This window comes from Salarias fasciatus (genome assembly GCF_902148845.1).
Source record: "Salarias fasciatus chromosome 7 unlocalized genomic scaffold, fSalaFa1.1 super_scaffold_4, whole genome shotgun sequence".
NCBI lineage: Eukaryota > Metazoa > Chordata > Actinopteri > Blenniiformes > Blenniidae > Salarias > Salarias fasciatus.
The window spans coordinates 15328370-15348863 of NW_021941229.1; the positions used below are offsets into that span (position 1 = coordinate 15328370).

General features: G+C 42.2%; 2 protein-coding genes across 3 annotated transcripts; one reads left to right on the forward strand and one right to left on the reverse strand.

Moving 5' to 3' along the window:
- The first annotated feature begins 1721 nt into the window (after positions 1–1721).
- drg1 (developmentally regulated GTP binding protein 1) lies at positions 1722–7761 on the forward strand. The gene is made up of 9 exons (XM_030084603.1): positions 1722–1892; positions 3765–3888; positions 3977–4152; positions 4240–4309; positions 4564–4733; positions 5041–5171; positions 6177–6344; positions 6432–6554; positions 7454–7761. Exons 1-9 carry the CDS (start codon positions 1854–1856, stop codon positions 7551–7553), a joined length of 1101 nt encoding a protein of 366 aa, XP_029940463.1. The 5' UTR covers positions 1722–1853; the 3' UTR covers positions 7554–7761.
- Positions 7762–13884: 6123 nt separating this feature from the next.
- Positions 13885–19088, reverse strand: stard7 (StAR related lipid transfer domain containing 7). 2 transcript variants are annotated; one of them, XM_030085223.1, is made up of 9 exons: positions 19008–19088; positions 18098–18560; positions 17242–17405; positions 17089–17138; positions 16547–16657; positions 16241–16323; positions 16048–16147; positions 15877–15961; positions 13885–15536 (listed from the first exon to the last, which is right to left on the reverse strand). In XM_030085223.1, the coding sequence occupies exons 2-9, from the start codon at positions 18553–18555 to the stop codon at positions 15358–15360; spliced, it is 1230 nt and encodes a 409-aa protein (XP_029941083.1). In that variant the 5' UTR covers positions 18556–18560; positions 19008–19088; the 3' UTR covers positions 13885–15357. The 2 variants fall into 2 exon arrangements, with proteins under 2 accessions (XP_029941083.1, XP_029941082.1); XM_030085222.1 differs by lacking the exon at positions 19008–19088 and having other exon boundaries at positions 18098–18867.
- Between the last annotated feature and the right edge of the window lie 1406 nt (positions 19089–20494).

Sequence of the window (20494 nt, forward strand, 5' to 3'; positions counted from 1 at the left end):
TTAAAAAAACACAATTTGACAGGCCTGTGTCCTTCTGTTAATGTGTGATCATTTATACTGGATATGATGATATCAATTCTGTATTCGTTGTGTGTCTCCCTGAAGAACAGAAAAGGAATTACATGTATACTGTTAGATATCTAGAAAAGTCATTTTGTTCACCCTGCATCTGTTCAATTTCATTATGCAACCTTTCCCACTTTTTCACTGAAGGAACAGTATGCAAACGTGTTCCTCAACCTGCACGAAAGGGTCAAATTTTCCCTCTTCCTTTACTTGCAGGCTCGATAGTGCTGACAGGTGGCTGAATGGGAATCCAGCACTGTAGTTTCGCGCTCACCTCGCAGCAAGAAAAGTCATAGATTGAAATACCAGAAGGGCATTTCTGTGTGATGTTTGCATGTTCTTCCCGTGCATGCCTGGGTTTTCCGCAGGTACTTCCTAAAGATATTTCCTCTCGTAGTCCAAAAACCATGCATATGAGACTATTTGGTGACCCTAAAATTGACCTTACAGGAGTGAATGTGAGGATTTAGTTATCTCTCTCTCTCTCTCTCTCTCTCTCTCTCTGTTTACCCTGTAATGGACTGGCGACCTGCATAGGGTGTTTCCTGCCCTCACCCATAGTTCCATATTGAATGTGTGTGTGACTGTCTACCTCTCTCGGTTTGCCCTTTTATGTAGTAGTAAGGTGTCCAAGTTTTACTCTGCCTTTGTCCATAGTTATCTGGGATCAGTTTCAATGCCCCAGGACCCCACATTGGACAAAGGAGTAAAGAAAAAAAGACATGGGATTGTGTGTGTTGTACAGTGAACCAGGTGACATACACACACAACGATCAACTTACCCACACAGAATAAAAGATAATGATTTTTTTCTTTTTTTCATTAAAGCACCCGTGGAACAACCACAGTAAAATATAATTTTATATTATAACAACCATATTGATCACCTTCTTTATGAAGTTTTAGCCAGGAGGGGTTCTATCACAGCCCATCGCAGGGCTAACAGAAGCAAACTCAAACACATACACATTCTCATGTCATTTTGGCTGTTTTGAGTGTTAAGGAAATGTCTAAACACTCAGAGGAAGAGCACTCAAACGCCACATGGAGAGGCCAAGAAGTCCTGCAGACAGGTAAGGTTGTGAACCACTGCACCACCCTGTGGCCAGCATCTGCAGTCGTTCTCAAATTCATATACAGAGGAATTATGTGACAAAAATGATCCTTATAGTGATGTAGTCTCAATAATCCAGGATTAAAATCAATAAACATGAGAGGTGATGGAAAACTGACCTTTGTGCCAATTGATGGTATTTATATCAGACAAATGCTGAATGTTTGGAACAGGGAAACGTATTAAATTAACCAGATTAAGTTACATTTTAAGGATTACAACTCAAAATCCGCAATGGCACCTGCAAAATATATAAAAACAAACAGGTGTGAGCTGAATTCCTAGACTCAAATTAAAGCCAAGCAAGTGGAATAATTTAGAAAAAAAAAGATTTTTTTTTTGCAATTTTTGGAAATAATTTTTTGGAAGGACGCTTCAGTACTTACCCAGTACTTTGTTAAGCATGAGATACGTGCGCAAAACTGTGCTATCTCTGCGTGGAGATTCATTTCTCTAAACTCTTTCCACACTCGTTTTCCTGCGCGTCAAAGCTCAGGGCACAGCGCGCCTCACGAGAGTCTCGCAGTCTCGCGAGATTTCCAGCAAGCCGGCGCACAGCCGCAGAAGTGTAGCGTGCATGCTAACGCAGCACCCAACTTTTCCCAACTTTCATTAGAAATCTCCCCACTTCCTCTCCTTGTAACGTGAATCGTCCCCTGGAAGCGCCGCCAACATGAGCATACTCGCCAAAATAGCAGAGATCGAAAATGAGGTGAGGCGAAAAGAGACTCGTTGAATCAGTCACGCTGTAGCTAAACACTGACGCTAGCATGGACGCCGCTCAGCAGGGCCTCGGTTTATCCTCCTAATATTTCTGATTATTAACAGTTTATAACACATATTGGGGCGGTGTTTTGAATTAGATCATGAAGTCAGATAGATGAGTTTCGTATCGTCGCTGTCGTTGATAGTGGATATTTATTAATGAGGGTTGGCTAGCTGGCTAGCAACCGCGTAAAAGCTCGATGTTGTAAAAAAAAATCACTTTCCACTGAAAATGTACAGCTATCCTGGATTATTATTTATTATTATGAGGTTTCCTCTATCCAAACATGCAAGATATGACCGTAACGTGCCTGTCATCTAAAGCAGTATTCCTGTATTGGTTCGTATTTCAGACTGTGAACTATTATAGTTCACATAAAATGCCACATTGGTCAGGTTGTGTTCTAGTTTGACATTATTTCTTCATTTACTACCATTATTTTACAAGACAATCACAAATTAGGATTCTTCTCATTCCAACTTTTATTTTCACACATACTAAGGTGGGCATAGTACCTTCATATACTAAAGTTTTTGCAGTATACAGTTGCTGAGTGAAATTGTTAAATAAAAATTGTTAAATAAGAGAGTCTAAATTAAGAAACAAATAATTTTTATTTCAAAATGTTAATAAATGCATGCTATCAATGACACATTAAGGAATTATTAACTTCAAGGATTTTTTTTTCTCCAAATAACCCATTCTTGTCAGATAATCTTTTCCCCTGAATTTTCAAACCTTGTCAACAACACAGATGAGTAAGGATTAATTTTAGGATATTTATTGACATAAATAATTGAGCTTTATAGTTTGTTTCGTGGGACACAGAATACTACAGAAATTATGTGTGACACTGATTCCCCAGAATCAGCTCCATGTGTGCAACTTTATTACACAAAAACATCACAAATAGTTGGATAATGAAATTGTTTGACAACTCAAGTCGTGTTTTCAGTGAAAGTGAAGACAAAAGAACCCATTTACTGACAGAAATGTAGTTATTTTCTTTGGTTGAGAGGCTGCTTTAGTCTTCATGTTGTTCATGATGTGTTATTTATAGAGCATAATTATTTAAAAGATATTTTGTGTTTATGTTCCATAAAACTTGAAAAAAAGCTATTGTTGTATTTTTAGTTTCCATAGAGAAGACACATTCTTTCTATCATTGTTTCATGCTCGGGATTTATAGGTTCCGTTCCCGCCATTGATTGTAGAAAATAGATCACTTTAGACGCGTAAAAGCATTTTAACCTCTGAGAAGCCTCATGTATGATTATGATATCTTGAACTAACATAACCAAGTGTCTTCATTTCTGAAAATCAAAGTATGGTTCCCTGAGACGAGATTGGTGAGGCTGAATGTTCTGTAATTCACTGGAAAGCATAATAAAGTGAGTGTGAGCAGCTGAAATGTTTTCCTGCTCAGTCACAGACAGAATAACTCGGTTATTGCTGTTAATATCGAGCAGTTTTTTCCTCCTGCTGCAGAGAGTTTGTGTGCAGTCATGTAAATTTGGCTTCAATTGATTAATCACAGGCAAGTTAATTGTCATGCGGCAAACTCACACAATAAAATCCATGTGCTTCATAAGATTTCAAGAGAACGCAGTGTTTACATTCTGTTTATTATGATTCAGACCTGTTGGTAACTGTAGGAATTCAAGCATATAGTGGCCAAAACTATAGAAAGTTATCTTAATTTTAAGATTTTTTGTAATATTTTTTAACTGTTTTTTAACAGAAAAAACTGTTGGCTTGTTTTTGTTCTCTGTATATTCCAAAAACTGACTTTCATCCCTGTTTTCCTGCTTATTGTAGATGGCCAGGACGCAGAGGAACAAGGCCACAGCTCACCACTTGGGTCTGCTCAAAGCACGTCTGGCCAAACTGAGGAGGGAACTGATCACACCTAAAGGAGGCAGTGGTGGTGGAACAGGAGAAGGTGAGATCGCAGCACTGATTATTCACACCACCCATCACTTATATCGACTAGTCTCACCTCTAAAATATTTCAATGGTCTGATTTTTAGGTTTTGATGTGGCAAAAACTGGTGATGCTCGCATCGGCTTCGTGGGTTTTCCTTCAGTGGGAAAATCTACGCTGCTCAGCAACCTTGCGGGTGTATATTCTGAGGTTGCTGCCTATGAGTTCACCACCCTTACCACAGTTCCTGGAGTCATTCGTTATAAAGGCGCCAAAATTCAGGTACTCGAGGTTCTTGTTTGTGTAATGGCTGCTTAAATAGTTTACAGTTTGTTCATTGTTTTCTTCTTTTTTTTCCCCCCACCGCAGCTCCTGGATCTACCAGGAATCATTGAGGGGGCCAAGGATGGCAAAGGCAGAGGAAGACAAGTCATCGCAGGTGAAGAAGGATTCACAAATGTTTGTGAAATCTGAGACTGAAATTAATGCATTTGACATATTCAAGTTGGACGTATGAACATTGATTGATGACACCAGAATGCTAGAATGAACAGTTTGTCTGTAGTAAGAGAACTGCATCATTACTGTACTGAACAGTCCATTCAGTCTGAATCTACTGAAGAAGGGACTCCTCCCCCCCTCCGAGTCATTTGGTGTCTTTATCTCGCCCCTCCCTCTGTCTCCCTCTTCCAGTGGCCCGGACCTGCAATCTCATCCTGATAGTGCTCGATGTGTTGAAGCCTCTCGGCCACAAGAAGCTAATAGAGCACGAGCTGGAGGGCTTCGGCATCCGGCTCAACAAGCAGCCGCCCAACATTGGTTTCAAGAAGAAGGACAAAGGAGGCATCAATTTTACCGCGACAGTATGTGTCACCCCATACTGCACGGCAGGACTGTAACACAGAGGTGCAAGCGTTTGGATTTCAGCGAGCCACGGAAATTAAAATGCATCTTGCTATCGGCAAAAATTAAAAAAAGAAAAGTCTTGCTAGTACAGCAAATAACTGTTGCCTCTATGGTGGAAATTCAAACTATCTGGATTCCCCTTACAATGTGCAATATTCATATTGTGCTCGCTTCCACAGAGTGTCAATTATTAATGAAGTTGGATCTTTATGAGTGTGAAGTATTTACATTTTCCCCCTGTGTGTTTCGTCTCTCCCTCTCCAGTGCGCACAAAGCGAGCTCGACGCCGACACGGTGAAGAGCATCCTGGCTGAGTACAAGATCCACAACGCCGACATCACTCTGCGCAGCGACTCCACGGCGGATGACCTCATTGACGTGGTGGAGGGAAATCGGTAAGCTGCTGAAGTGCCAGAATGGGCCCGCCTCCCTCCCTCGCTCGCTGGGAGGGTGGGTGGGTGTGGCCTGCCGGAATCTTAAAAGTGGATTCCCACTACACCAATGCAGATATGCAGTGAAGAAATGCTGCTCGTGTGTCTCACTGCACTGTAGCCAAACGGCGAAGCAGCTATCCGATTAATGGGCGACCAAGAGTCACACATGCCATAAACTAGAGCTTTTTTTTTATTATTATTACATATGAAAGAATGCTGCTGAAGAATCGCAGAGACTAACGTGTGCGAACGCTCTGCATCTTTTCAAGAAATAATAGTGAATGTAAAGTAGAAAAATTAGCGTTATACCGTAACTATGTTTTATAGTGTCTCTCATTTTTATGTGCTTGTCTCATACAGCTAAAAAAAAAATAAAAAATATTTTGACCTTGTTGCCTACAAGTAAGGAGAAGTGGATTTGTCTTTTTTTTGTTTTGTTTTTTTACTTGTGTCCAAATGTAGTAATGCAGCTTCCAGCGTGCTGCAGTAACATGATCACGGCAGCAGCAGTAGATGGGATATATCAGTCAGCGAGTGAACACTTTGTCCTCAAATCTGATGGGCTCGATACATGAAGACCACAGTAGCGTGTGCCGTGGGGCGTCTCCTAAGCTGCAGCTTTCGTGATCTTCGTCAGTGTTTGTTAAAAGTGGTGACATTGTCGTGGGAGATTAAGGCTCATTAATCCACATCGAGGTCCCACCTCGGCACTTAACAGGACTTAAAATATCTGCTGCTCGCGTCTTTGGGTTGTTTCTGCAGCAGAAGAAGGAGCCGCCCAATATTAAGCAGGCACGCTTCACGTTATGGCTGATTGATGTCCGCAGTATTTCTTCAGAGGTTAGCAGAAACTATATTTAAAGGCTCGTGGCAGCAAGGACACACTGTTCTCACTTTCCTTGAAGAAATCACAGAATCAGTCAAGACTGCAGCACACTTAACACACTCTGGCTTTTTTCTCATCAGGGTCTACATCCCGTGCATCTATGTGCTCAACAAGATCGACCAGATCTCCATCGAGGAGCTGGACATCATCTACAAGGTGCCGCACTGCGTGCCCATCTCCGCCCACCACCGCTGGAACTTCGACGACCTGCTGGAGAAGATGTGGGACTACCTGAAACTCGTGCGCATGTACGTCACTTTAAGGAACCGGTGGAGATTTTTTTTTGTTGTTATTTTGAGATGTGCTTGTTGATTTTTGTGTTTGTTTGTCTGCAGCTACACCAAACCCAAAGGCCAGCTCCCCGACTACACGTCTCCCGTCGTGCTGCCCGACGAGCGAACTTCAGTGGAGGACTTCTGCCTGAAAATTCACAAAAACCTAATCAAAGAGTTCAAGTAGTGAGTATCCGAAACCTGGCTTGAAAAAACCTGACCCTTAATACTAAATAGTTGTTGTACACCATTCATTGGAGAGGTTATATATTTTTTTCTGTTATTTCTCATGTTTTGAACAGATTTACAAATTTAAGGCCGAATCCCAACAATAGGAGCGGCATCTCCCCCAAATATTTTTTTTTTAAGGTTATTGGTAATATTTATTAACTAAAAGATTTAACATACTCTGTATTGTCACAAATTAACATTTTTTCTTATCCAGGTTATAAAAAAAATAACATCAGTGTCTCTGAGGCCCACATACTGAAAAATTAAATAATTTAACTATATATTTAAAAAAGGAAAGAAAAAACTTCTTCACTCTGTTTGGTTAAGGTAGATTACCTTTTAATATTGTGGCACATTATTGGTTAACCATAAGTTGCAACTACAGCATTGAGATCCTGAGTCAAACAGAGCAGCCGTCAATCAAATAAATGGGGGAAAAAAAAGTCTTTCCTTAGCTGGAAAGTAAAATTTTAAACAAATTTCAGTATGATATCTTTTTATTATTTAAATTTCCAGTCTGTGGCACGTACCAAGCAAGCATTAAATGTGCAGTTTTTATTGAAAGTGATATAAGATGAGAGCTGGGATCGTCAATCAGACTGTGTGTTGCTGCTGTGCAGCATTTAACCATCCTCACGGGAGTCGAAGAGTCAAACGTGCGCTTTAGTGCCTTTGTCCTCAAAAGGTGTCCTCATACAGTAAAGGTTGCAGGGTTGGTGGAGCCATCGTTGTTGCTCAAGCTAAAATAAAGTACCCGTCTGCTTTGAGATGAGCTCAGTCGTTTATTTTTGTTTATTGGTTTTGAACATTATGAATGAAAAGCGGTAAATAACTCTCTGCCCTTTGTTTTCCAGTGCACTTGTGTGGGGCTCGTCTGTGAAACATAATCCACAAAAGGTGGGCAAAGATCACGTGTTGGAGGATGAAGATGTTATCCAGCTGGTGAAAAAATAAATTGAAAAAAACGAGGCGATCATTTCCCTGCATGGCCTGTGTATCACAAAGTGTTCTGTACAGTCGAAAATCTCCAAACAGAGCCCCTTTGTCATGTGGTTTCAAGTTTTTTGGCTTTAATTTAACACCATGAATAGTTCATATTGAATGCTGGGTAAGGCTTGCAATAAAATCTGAATATAAACTGTACAATAAATACATAATAAACCTGTCTTCTCTGCGCATCGTCATTTATTTGAAGCGTTGTAGTGAGATTTAGCGTGTTTTCTCTGAACTGAATGCGTCTGGTCTCAGACTGAGGCGTTGCGGAGTGTATCAGGCAACAACATGCCACAAACATTTCAGTCTGGCTCGGAGAGAGAGAGAAAAAAAAAAAAGGTCTCATTTCAAAGCTGTGTCCAGCTAAGTGATTTATGTGACATTGATGATGAAGGCAGTTATTCAGGCCCGTCTCCCGCTCCCTCTCTCTGGTGGGGACGGCCACTCAGGTTAATCAGTTCATTCACTCAGATGCAGTCTGGTGGGGGGGGGTCACCGGATGCCAGCTGTTCACAAGTAACTCCGCCGAGTGAAATAAAAGTTTTATCAGAGCCCGGTGCAGTTGTGAAAGCTGGCACTATGTCATATCAGTATGTAGCAACCGGCCTGCGGTGGAGTTGCGGGGGCCATTTTGTGCTCGTGAGTTAGGTGGATAGCGCCACTGCATACGTAATATGAACTGTAGCATGACGGAGTCGGCCTGAACGTTTGCAGAACAGGACTGCCGCAGTGGTTTTGAAGCTCCAGTCAACTGCGGAAAAGACGTTGGCTTTTCTAAATGTATGTTTTTAATTGCTTTGCGAATATATTGAGAAACGGCCTTCAGGAAACAACATTTCACAGTAACTGAGCATAGATCAATGTAAAATGTTACATTGCAAGGATTATAAATCGCATGTTATAACGGCGAAAGAAACATCTCAGTACTGGACGGCCAGCGTAAGAAATGTTCTCTTGGTTTAAAACATGTTGCATGAACACCAGCTTAAAGTGCGACTCGGATACAAAGCCAGGTCATTGTCAAAATCATCGTTAACACAGCGGTCACATTGTGTTTGAGTCCGAACATCAATGAACGGAACCATTTGGGCTCGTATGAAGAGATAATTTAATGAACAGCCCAAACAACAGAGGCTGGCGACACCTGCGACACTTTAATGGCGCAATAAGGATGCTCTCAGGAGTGTATACGAAACAGTTCCTTTAAAGCAAAGGGCCACTTTTTACTAAAAGCTGCAGTGGTTGAAGGTAATGCCTGTCTGTCCAGCAGTAACAGCAAGATCGACCCTCCTCCGACGCCGCCTCTTCCCCACCCCCTTTTACCCTGTAAATTATAGCAGCACTTTAGCTAATGAAAGAGTTGAAGACTGGGCACTAATAAAAGCCATTAAGTGAATAAAGCACTTCCCCCTCTAACAAAATTAAAGAATCTACCCATTTGGAGAGGGAGGACTCTGTATTAATATTTATGAAATGCGGAACCCAAGCGGCCCCCCCCGCCTAGACTACCCAACCCACATCCAATCCCAGCCTGACCAAGTCCTCCTTGCCAGTGCACCTATCCCAAGAGAACATCGCCAACCCCTCCTAGCTTGAAGGAGGGGCAGGAGATGGGGACTTGAAGGGTGCTGAGGACGCAGTCAGGACAGTCTGTCTCCAGTAGAGCTGGCTGGAAGACCCCAAGACTCAGCTGAGAGCGGCCAGCCGCCTCCGACGCCGCTCGACCCGCCCGCGCCTCGCCTCCGCTTTGGGCCCGGCGGATGGGAAAGGTGGGTTCCTCGGAAAGACCACATGCGTAGAGGTAGCTTTTCAAAGACAAGTGTTAAGAATAACTCTTGAGTTTGTGTTTGTCAGTTTGGTCGGTCTTCATGACCTTTCATTGGAAGAAGATAGGATTTAATTTATTTGCTTTACATCATAGCATTCTTCAGTCAGGTTTGAAGCTTAACTAAAAATCCATAGAGTCAAAAAGTTGTTTGCAACTTCCGAGAGACGTCGAGTATGACGAGTTCTGCTGAGTTTTGAAGGAAGACTTATCGTCCAAAACAAGGTAAGAAAAAGCATCATGAAGTTTCACAATCATCCGTGTGTAAAAACCATCCCATCATCCAAACCGCAACATTCTCATCGTCCCGTCAAACAGTGGTCTGTTTCACCGCCGCCACCTACCATCTCCACCCAAGGAACACCCATTTTCTTGCCATTTGGTCGCAACGCATGCTTGGTTTCACTCCAGTGCAAAAAAAAATCTGCATCATGGTATCATTTCATCTCACAAAGTGGTTTAGTTGGCCGAGCTCTAATTCGGTTATGGCACCATTCCCCCTCTCATTTTGGTAAGACGTCCCCGGGGAGCCCAAAGAGACACAAGAGAAGGTAACAAGATTGTCCGACCTCTAGGAGGGACGGCTCTCTTAGCCTGATGGCATCACGGCGCTTGACATTGCACTCAGTGACCGTTAACATGGTTACGACTGAAATGTCACAAATGGTTGTTTTTAGTCAGAGGAGTAGACGAATGTCCCTAAATGGACTGAAGTTAAAAGGAAAAAAAGGAAAGCTTTTACTGTAGTTCTTGGGGTCATTGGTATTTCTCCCCACATGGCTAATTTTTAGTCAATTACCAGCTAAATATCAGGGACTGGAGTCTATGAGACGTAGCGGTTCGTAACAAGATTCCCTAACTGTGTATCCATTGATCACTTGGAGAATAACCCAGAAGACTGATGGTGAAACAAATGAAATTAAACCCACATTTCATTTATCGGGCCCGCTATAAATGTTTTATCTTTCTCTTGAAAATGTTAAAGATTTGAATGTGTTTTGTTGTAAAATAGAAATTTTTGGTAGCTTTTTTGTTTCCCGTGCGTCTCAGAGTCGGGCGTGAGGGGCGAGAGGGTGGGGTTTGTCGCAGTTTGTGCGCAGTGAGGGTGTAGCCTCTTTACCGCAGTGAGCCATGACCTATGACTAATACTTTTTTTTTTCTTGTATTCTGCAGATGTTTTTATTTTACCTGTACTGTGTTACCAATGGTTCACTCCTTTTAAACAATCAACCGAGATCTTTTCCACCATATCTTTTAGGACTTTGTGCGATTTTTGAGGATGCAGCTGAACCACGGAGGCTGACCTTCAACGAAACTGAGAAAACAATGCTGTAATTCACTACTTCTTTCAGCGTTGCCGTCGCCACTAACAGGGAATGACTTGATCAAGTTTGACGAATCAACAAAATGCATATTTTCCCTTCAATCGTCCTCTTACAGAATAACTGAATCAGTTTCCGTCTCTGAGCCGGACCGGTACATTCTGCGGAGAGTTTTGCCCAGGACCCCATTGTGCTTGATCTAACCATGCAGTGCGTCTTCTGTCCATGGTTGTGCCAAGCACCTTGGAGGCTTGCGAGCACGATCTGCTGTCTGTTTTCAACACTTGAGGTTTTTCCTCACAGCTTTTGGTAGATTTAGCAGTTTTGACTTAGCAATACTATTAAAAAAACAACAAACAAACAAACTATTATATTTTACTTTAAAAAAATATCTGAGTATTAATGTACTTTGAATATGGTGTGAGATTTTTGAAGTTTAATTTCCACTCAAGATGTATTCTAAGATGTAGGACGATGACCAATAAATGCAATCTAAACCTTCTGTGTGATTTACTGGAGGTGATTTTATCCAAGCGCGCACGGTAAAGAAAATGGTTCCGTTTATGTCATTCATGTTGTGTAGATAAAGCTGTCATTTTCTCGAAGCTCGATGGTCAAAATATGACAGATTTGTGGGGACGATCAATTACGCTAAGTGCCCGGCAGCTTTTAGCTCCGTCCAATAACTTAACCAGAAGTGACAGACTGAAAAAAAACGTGTCGTCTGTTAGGACAGCAGACGCATCAGGGATCTGTAAATCAAACAGCGAGACACTGCACAGCATCTTAAATATAAAAGGCACTCTGTTGTAGAGTTGCCTATGTTCTGATGAAATTATGACTTCTCGTTTCTAATGCAGTCGGTGTTGTCTCATCAGTCAAATGCATCAAACCAATAAATATCAAACGTGAAAACAAGACTTCTCATTTCTTTGCGACTCTTTTTTTTGTGGGTATTTTATGAAATACACACTATGAAATGTTTTCTTCCAACATCCTGAAGGTGAATGCAGAGATCAATACAACGATAGCCGTGCCATGACCCAATGATCTTCATACTCTTGCAGTATTTATTCCCACTTTTATGGCATTTAACTTCATCGCAGAAAATGAACTTTTTATGAAACGTAACCTTGCCTTCATTATATTCCACACACACACACAAATATTGCAAAGCTGTCACAATCCATCTAACCTTCATCAAACTGTCCTCCCAGACGTTAATGAAGTGGTCTGCTCCTCATAAATCCACAACTGTAGCGGCTGTCTTATTCAAACTTATTTCATTTATCATTTCTAGTTACACTTATCAAAGCACTGGCGTCAAGGGGAACATTAACACCGACTACATTTTGCTCAGAATTCCTGCGTACGCTGTGACACTGAGGCCGGGCGCCGCTGAGCCGGGCGCGTCGAAACTGACAACCAATTTAGCCATTATGGAAATAAGCCAGGACATCATTGATTTTATCGATCACGGCCTCCTTTGTCCAACATGTCAGAGTGTTGTAGGTGAAATAAATTAGAGGAGTCAGACTGGGGGAATCGTGGAATGAAGATGAAAGGGAGGGCTGAGTGAAGGGCGCCGATAAACTGGCACACAGTTCACAGCGGAAACCTATTTTCAGATGCTATATTAGAATAACCTCACAAACTAAATCCACAAGCTTTTTTTTTGTACTGCCAACCTATTTCACACACATCATAGGGTGAAGTTTACTTATTCATACGATTCTGGTACAGTGTGAAAACTCTCATTATTTATTCACATAACTTGACCCATTCATATACATCCAACAGACAATTGAGGTAGGTGAAACTTAGTAGTCGTGCAGAGATTAGCTGGAAAAGTACTGGCTCACAGTACAGGATAACTTTTTTTTATGATTGCACTTAAATAAGTCACTGAATAAGTGCTCTGTTGCTGTGAAACTGCTTCATCATCTCAGGTCTTCCTTTTCAGATTACACTTAGACCTTAGGCGTATTTCTTTTTATTGGGTTTTGACTGTCCTGTAGCATATGCATTAATTTATACTCAGAGATTTTACATTTCAGCCTTGAAAGAAAAAGAAGCAACATGACTAAGGAACACATTAAGATAATCTACAGATGTATTGGTTGGTTTTATTTTGTAGAGTCTACAGATACCAATCATAATCCAAACACATGCATTAAAATAGGCATTTTTAAATTTCCAAAAGGTGTTAAGTGAATGTGATTTTCTTGCTATGGAGTGGTGACCTGTTCAGCCTTTACCTGGTCTTCAGCCAAAGTCAGCTGGGATTGGTTTGAGCACCACAAGACAACAACCCTGGGTTTGAACTGTGTAGAACTCATGAACCAAATTTTATAAATACATTAAAAAAAGACAAATTATTGCAACATATTAGAAAATACACTCCCTAGTTGTGCATTACATCCTCAGTATGTCACAGGTATTCTTGGGACTGTTAGGCGGTGCTTAGCAGTAGATCGCTGAGGGACCTCTCGTCCGGACAATGAACGTCCGGGTTCCAGATCATCTCCTTAGATCAGACTAAAGTCGCTGCTTTGCCCAAACACAAACGCTTCTTCTCTGGCGGTGCTCAAATCAACATAAAAACTCAATACAATGCACATAAAGATGTCTTTATTCGATTCAATTAGTCACTCTTCCATTAAAATCATACAGATTACAAGCGTGCCAGCTCATATTCACACAATCTTATTCAGCTCCTAAAGAAATTCACGTGGTTACAAATATTACACTGCCTGCAGAAAGGAAACAAAAACCATTACGTGACGGCTCTTTTAGACGACTGCAAATGGCACACAGGTCGTCTATATGTGACAAGAGCAGTAAAATGTTACATTCGCACACAAACTTCACATTAGCAAACATTGCCTCATGTTACACCGGGGAGTTATCAGCTCGACCACTTCTCAAGCATTTCCCCCTCACAGCTTCCTTATATCAAGCATCTTGTGTTGCCCTTTATTCAATTAAAGAGAAATACTTCACAACATGAGAGGATTATGCACATTTTTGACACAGTAAAGACAATGATGGGAAAGCAGAACTCACTTTTGACTCTGAGGCAGCTGAACCACTCAGATGTATCATCCACAGATGTGAAAACTTTTAGGGGGGGAAAGATGAAATGTTTTTTTTCCAACACAACAGATTTTAGGATACTAGTGCCAGTCTGTCAGGCTGTAAACAGTGTACTTTATTAGGCGATGCTTTTTCTTTACATTCAAAACACCCCCTGCATATATAGTTCATTAAAAATGCGACACGGGAGATGTGAAAGGACGAATTCTGTGGAGTTTCAGTCAGAATAACGTTAACAAAAACGGTAGAGATAAAATGTGAGGGAGAGAGGAAAAAAAAAAAAACCACGCACACACATAACAGAGGTTGCTTAATTGCAAAAACAGAAGTTTCCAGTACTCAGGAGATGGTTTCATGAATGTACATGACCTACAGTAACACAAATATAACGCAAAACCCCACAAACTCCCACGAGTGCAAATTATTCCTATGGACACTGGAACAACAAAGATAAACTCAGAGCTGAAATGAGATAACTTGTAGTAACTCAAAAGGAAAATTAATCTTGAATGTGGCACGAGAACACTACGGTACTCGAAAAAGGGCACTGTCTGTTAAAGATGTGTCTCTGTGTGATCGCCTTGCTAGAAGCACGTGAGTGTTGTATCTGAGGAGTTCCGTGGTTGTTATAAGACACTTTGCCCCGAATGCTGAAGGACTGGTTTGTTTTCACAAGGCTGGCAGCTTTCAACACTCACACAGGCACGGTGAGATGGACAGTCTGAAACCTCAACAGTTCCTGATAGTTGAACCAACGATAATCCTCTCAAAAAGAAAAAAAAAAAAAAAGCTCTAGTCAGCTCTCGCCCAATTCTGAGTATTTCCTCCAGTCGCACTGCGCTTTTTAACCTGCCGTGCCCTATCACATAATTCACTCACTCAGCAGGCAAACAGGACAATACTGAATCCATCACATGAAGAACAGCTGTTAGAGTGATCCCTGGAGCGGCCTCAGATCATCGCCTGTCAGTGCATACTGTACGTTTGGCCAGCGGCTTACAGTTCGGCTTGTCACGGCTACCTTTCAATGTCAAATGCAGCAGAAATCCCTTCCACACTCGCGCGGCTGCTGCGGACGATCTGAGGAGAGTGTTAAGTTTCGTTAAACACCGGAAGACCAGCCAGAGGAGGACAAATATTGGAGAAACTGTGCTTTGGCAGATGCATTTTTCTACAATGAGGGAATTTGGCTCGGAGTCAGTTTGTACATCATCACCGAAAAGGGCAAAAATGTCTCGTGGCGTCGGCTGGGAGAGGAAAGCTAGTGCCGGGACCAGCAGCCTGCATGACAACGTCCAAAGCAACACTTTCTCCAGAGGACAGCGACGCTGTCAACAGTGCAGTCCAACCGTTCTTTCACGCCTCCGCTCAGCCCAGTAGAAGCACATCTGTTTATGGATAATGCAAATTGCAATCTTCAACTGATGCATCATAACGTACCAATGAAGTTGGAGGGTTTTATTGGGACTTGAGTGCAATGAAAACACAGCAAACAAACCCCTGGTCTAAAATGACATTCGGCCTAAGCGTAGATCTGCCCAGACGTGCCTGTGTGAGCATTTTCCCCGGCGAGGCGCTCCTGGCTCGCCTGCCGGTTGGCGTCGCTCGATTTAATGACCCCAACGTAGTCGTGAATCCCTACTTCCAAGTTTTTGGCCCGCAAGGCAGCAGAATGCAGCTTGTCCAGGAAGTCCGGCATGCCTGACCAGTACAGAAAGGACAGTTTTGTCAGAAAGACAATATTTAAATAGATCATAATAAATCACAATGCAAGGAATGAAATGAAAATTGTACACATGCACAGAAATCTACATGTATGTCTAACTACCACAGGTGCATTTGTGATCTGGTAACTTTCCTGATTTAGAAGATTTATTCCTTAACCCTTTCGAAGTATCAATTTTCACATTCATTTGTAAAAGACGATGAAAAGACTTTTATCATATTATAACAATTTCAATATTATACACATTGAAGGAAAATAACGTGAAAACAAGTGCCATATTCAGCCCTAACAAATTTCAACCAATAACGAGCTCACCACTTGACACCATCCAGCTCACGCAGTATCGAGGAAAGACAGTCTGAGGGTCGTCACTGTAGACAAGCATGTAATCAAATCCGTTCTGTGAACAAACGAAAAACACAAGTTTTAGCTGCTGCGATGTACAGAAAACCGGACAACTTGAGCGCCATCACATATATCACAGACCTCATCAAAGGACTTGTGTGGGCGAATAACCATCTTTGACTGGTACGAATGGACTCTCACAAACTCCTGCGTCTCTGGCACTCGGGGATGCTGCACAGCTCTACAAAGACAGGAAATAGGAGCACGTTATGGACCATGCATCAAAAGCTCCATTAGAGTTGATTGTAAACAGGATAATTTCTCGTGGACGTACCTGGATATCAAAATCATCAGGTTACTGTCGACGTCAACATCGTAACGACGAACATACACATAATCTCTTGAATACATGGGGTACTGTGAAGGAAGATTAAACACCAATCAACAACTGACATCTCCAAAGAAGATGCATTTGACCAGAGGTGGAAGGAGCGCAGATAAATTGCAATCAAGCAGCAGTTGTTCATTAACTGTTTTATGGTGTATTTCATTGTCAACAGTTGGTATTTAATGCATTTACCTGTATTAAACAGCAATAAAAAAAAACATCTTTCAGAAGATTAAATTTTGACAAACTCACAGGAAAATGCGTTGCCCAGTGCACAACTTCAGAGCCCGTATAGGCATCTCTGTCCACCACTTCAAGCTTGATGACCAGAGAATCCCACTTCTTCCTGTACTCAGTGTCCAACTAGGGGAAAGGTAAAAGGCGCAGGTCAAAATAGCACAAGAGTCAGAGTTGCTTTAGGTCCGTAGGCATGTGGGAATGGCACATGGCTGCTGATAAAGCCACGCTCTGCAGGCATTGAGGTATGGCAACAGTAAACAAAGCTAAATACTTCAGACACGTGATCAAAGAACAACCACACATAATAAATTAATCACAGGTAAAGGACCACTTGTACTGTCGGCTAAACTCCGAATTGCGACCTTCACAGCTGCATCGTATGATGGTTCAGAGGGTTAAACCTCAGATATAAAATGATTGCCACAAATCTAATTCCCTGATAAGGAATTAACAGGAGAGGTCTTCCTCCTTCACCCAGAGCTGAAGAAGTTTTACATAATTTCCACAGTGATTAAAAACCGACCGAGTCCAGATAACAGAAAGGATTGAAGTACCTGCACATTGAAGAACTGTCTCGGTGTGACGTCGTTGTAGGAGCCTAATACTGAAAAACAGAGATGGAACAACAAGGGCTGATTCTTTAGACAGGTCAACTCAAACATACGTTTTGTGTCAGTAAACTCTGTTAAACATAAAAGGTTCCTGACCTCTATATTCATAAAGGTGGCTGTTGGGAATCGGCCGCTTCCACACTTTGAAGTCTTTCTTATCTATCACAACCTCCCAGCCTTGTTCCTGTTGTTCTGACACGGGCCCTGAAGATGAGCTGAGGCGTTTGGCGTTCTCCAGGGCCTGGAGTTCAAGTCCACACCTTTGGGAGGGATGCAGATACCAAGACAGGTTTATTACACTGCACAGCTGACAGCACAGTTCAGTGGCAGAAATATGAAACATTGCACTGAACATACAAACTGCAAATAAGCAAAATCCTATGTTATCAGAGAAGTGTTAATATAACATAAACCGCTATGACTTTATCTTACAAGTGTCTCTAATCATTTTCTTTAGACATTACTGAATATTGGACCCTAAAGTCTTCAGTATTGTGGTTATAGTATTCTGATATAAAAAGAAAACTCCAACAAGCAATAAGGAAAACAAAATCTATGTTTGTTTCCACATTTACTCTGCAACAGAGTGCAATAATTCAAATCATATAGCCAATGTCAGAAGAGCCATTTGTGGGTATAAACAAGCTTTAGGAGCATTGGAAGCAATGGTAGGCCCCCACAGACTCTGTTCTCAACATTATAGAATCTAAATGCAATTCCATTGAAAGACAGATGAAATTGTGCTAACTTCAGTATAGGATTGCTTCAAAAAACTGTCTGGAAGTTGACCAGAAGAATTTATTCCATTCTGTATGTAAAATGTGGTCAAAATACTGATCTTTATCTGTTCAGTCACTTTTCGTCAGACTCTGAATCCTTCTGCAGAGTACTGCATAAACTCTGCACATATATATTATGCATTTATGTGGGCTTTTCATGAAAGACCTCCAACCTGCTTATTTCCTCGTCTTGGATCTTTTCGTTCTCCCACATGAAGACACCAGCCAACGCCGCGATGAGCTTCCCGTTGGAGGAGTGCTTGCTCTGGAACCTGCGCCATATGTTCCCAACCAGGGTCCTTCTGGTTCGCTCGGAGTACAAGTTGGAGTACAGCTCTCCCACCTGACAGGCCCGCCGGAGCCTCTGGCCGGTCACGAAGCCGCAGTGGTCCGCGAATATCGACAGCAAGCCTTTCCTCTTCGGCGCAGACCCCGCGGCCTCGGCTGCACCCACACCTGCCCTCTGCAGCCAGGACAGCAGCAGGCCCATGCTCCTGCCCAGCCACGGCAGCCTGTCCAGCTTCTCTCTGCCCTCCTCCACGGTGCGCCGGAGGGACCTGCTGCTCTGCCGGAGCCTCATCGTCGTGACGCCGATGTCGCAGATCGGACGACGGGGCACCGAGTGAAACATGACAGCTGTGACCGTGACACAAGTTCCCCAAAGACACGATCAATCTCAGAGGAAATGGCAAACGGCGAGGTTAGACAAACAACCCGGCAGCCAAAACAAATAACCCGCAAAGCTCAAACGCGTATCGGCTCTGCCTGTGCAATAATGACAACGTTTCGACAGCAAAGGTCATAACTTTACTGGCTGCAACACTGATTGTCAACCTCTCTGTGAGCACGCGACTAGCAGTGTTAGCATTATCCGCCTGCTCCTACTGGCTGCGTTCCGGACGAACAGCGCCCCCTGCTGCACTGGAGGACCAGAGCTGCTGGTAAAGTCACAGTAAATGTCATTGCTACCTCTCAAAATGACTAACAGCTACAACGCGGCCAAACTACGAAAATTACTAGTCACATGTCAACTTTCCTGCATGCTGTAATGTTAATAACCGTGTTGTGAAATGACTGTCTTACTCTGTCACGTTGCGTATCGGTCGTGCAGATCCTCACGTTTTTCAAAGCGTTTGACCTCCTCCTCCTCCCGCAGCGTATTCTACCCAGACACCCCCGAAGCCCGCCCTACGCACCGCGATCCGCTCGTTCATTGGACAGTTTTTTGCTCACGACAGAATAATATTGGTCTGAAGAGAAGCCAGTCTTCTCAAGGCACGAGCACGCTCGCTAATCCAGTGCGCCTCGAACAAAGCTGCGTGTCACGCCCCCTTTCAGGACCCTCGCGTGAACTGTGTCTGTGTCCCTGCTGAGAGGGACAGATTACGCTTCAGATCGGACAAACTGCAGACAGGGTGAAGACAGGCGCCCCCCAGCGGCCATATCGAGGCCACATGGCCTGTATTAAGTAACCTGGCACGTGTGTGATATGGAAAAGCATGCTATAAGACTGCTAGACAAATATAATACACCAAGTAACATCATTTGAACTACTTAAATAGACCTCAATATAAATAATAATAAAAAAAAAATCCAAAATTTAGAACTGGAATGTATTTATTCTTGACTTAAAACAGTGTTACCATAGTATATATATCTAAACATAAACAATTTTGTTTATGATTTTAGTCACTCTTGTTAGAGGTTTAGTTCTAAATTTTATAGTGACTTTACATAACATGAGCTTTCTTATTTCTCAACCATCTTCTGAACCACTGTAGCCAGCAGGGCCGTGGGACGCTGGACCGGATCCTAGGTGAACCTAAGGTACACTGTGGACGAGCCATCAGTCACACACACTCACATTCAACCCTGACAATTAACATAAAATGAAATGGACTGTGGGAGGAAACTTGAGTAAATGGAAAAAACCCACACATGCCCAGCAGGAGCACACAAACCCAACATGCAGCAGCCCTCAAAACCAGTCTGCGCTTGGACTAGATATATTGTTGCTATGAAGTGAGAATGACAATCACTACACCTACTGTGCAGCACTGGAAAATAATTACATGTGTTCAAAGATGCCTTATGAAGTGAGTGAACTAATATATTGTATTTGGAAATACATGATTAATTGTGGGATTATTGAAAGTGCTAATTATAAATTGTTGAACACGAAGTTTTTAAGCAACTAATTTCAATAAACAAATTTCAAATATCAAGATTTGAAGGACAGGAATCTTCAGTTTTATTATGTCAGCATTTTATTATTTAAAACCAAAATTGATAAGTCTACAATGTCACACTATCTTTCCTTTCCTGCATAAAACTTGTTTGCAGATTTTAAAGAGATTTGGAACCTGGAACTTCACATGGTGTCTCTCGCTTTAATTGACCATATTTGGTGAACATAGAATGTAGAATTCATTTGAAAAGAGATCCTTTTACCTGTGCTGGTCCCCACTGTTCAAACAGGCAATAAGAAATGGCCTTTATTTGATGTACACTTTGCTTTTGACGTCACAGGAAGATATGCCATGCACCAAGCTATATCCTGTAAAATACTG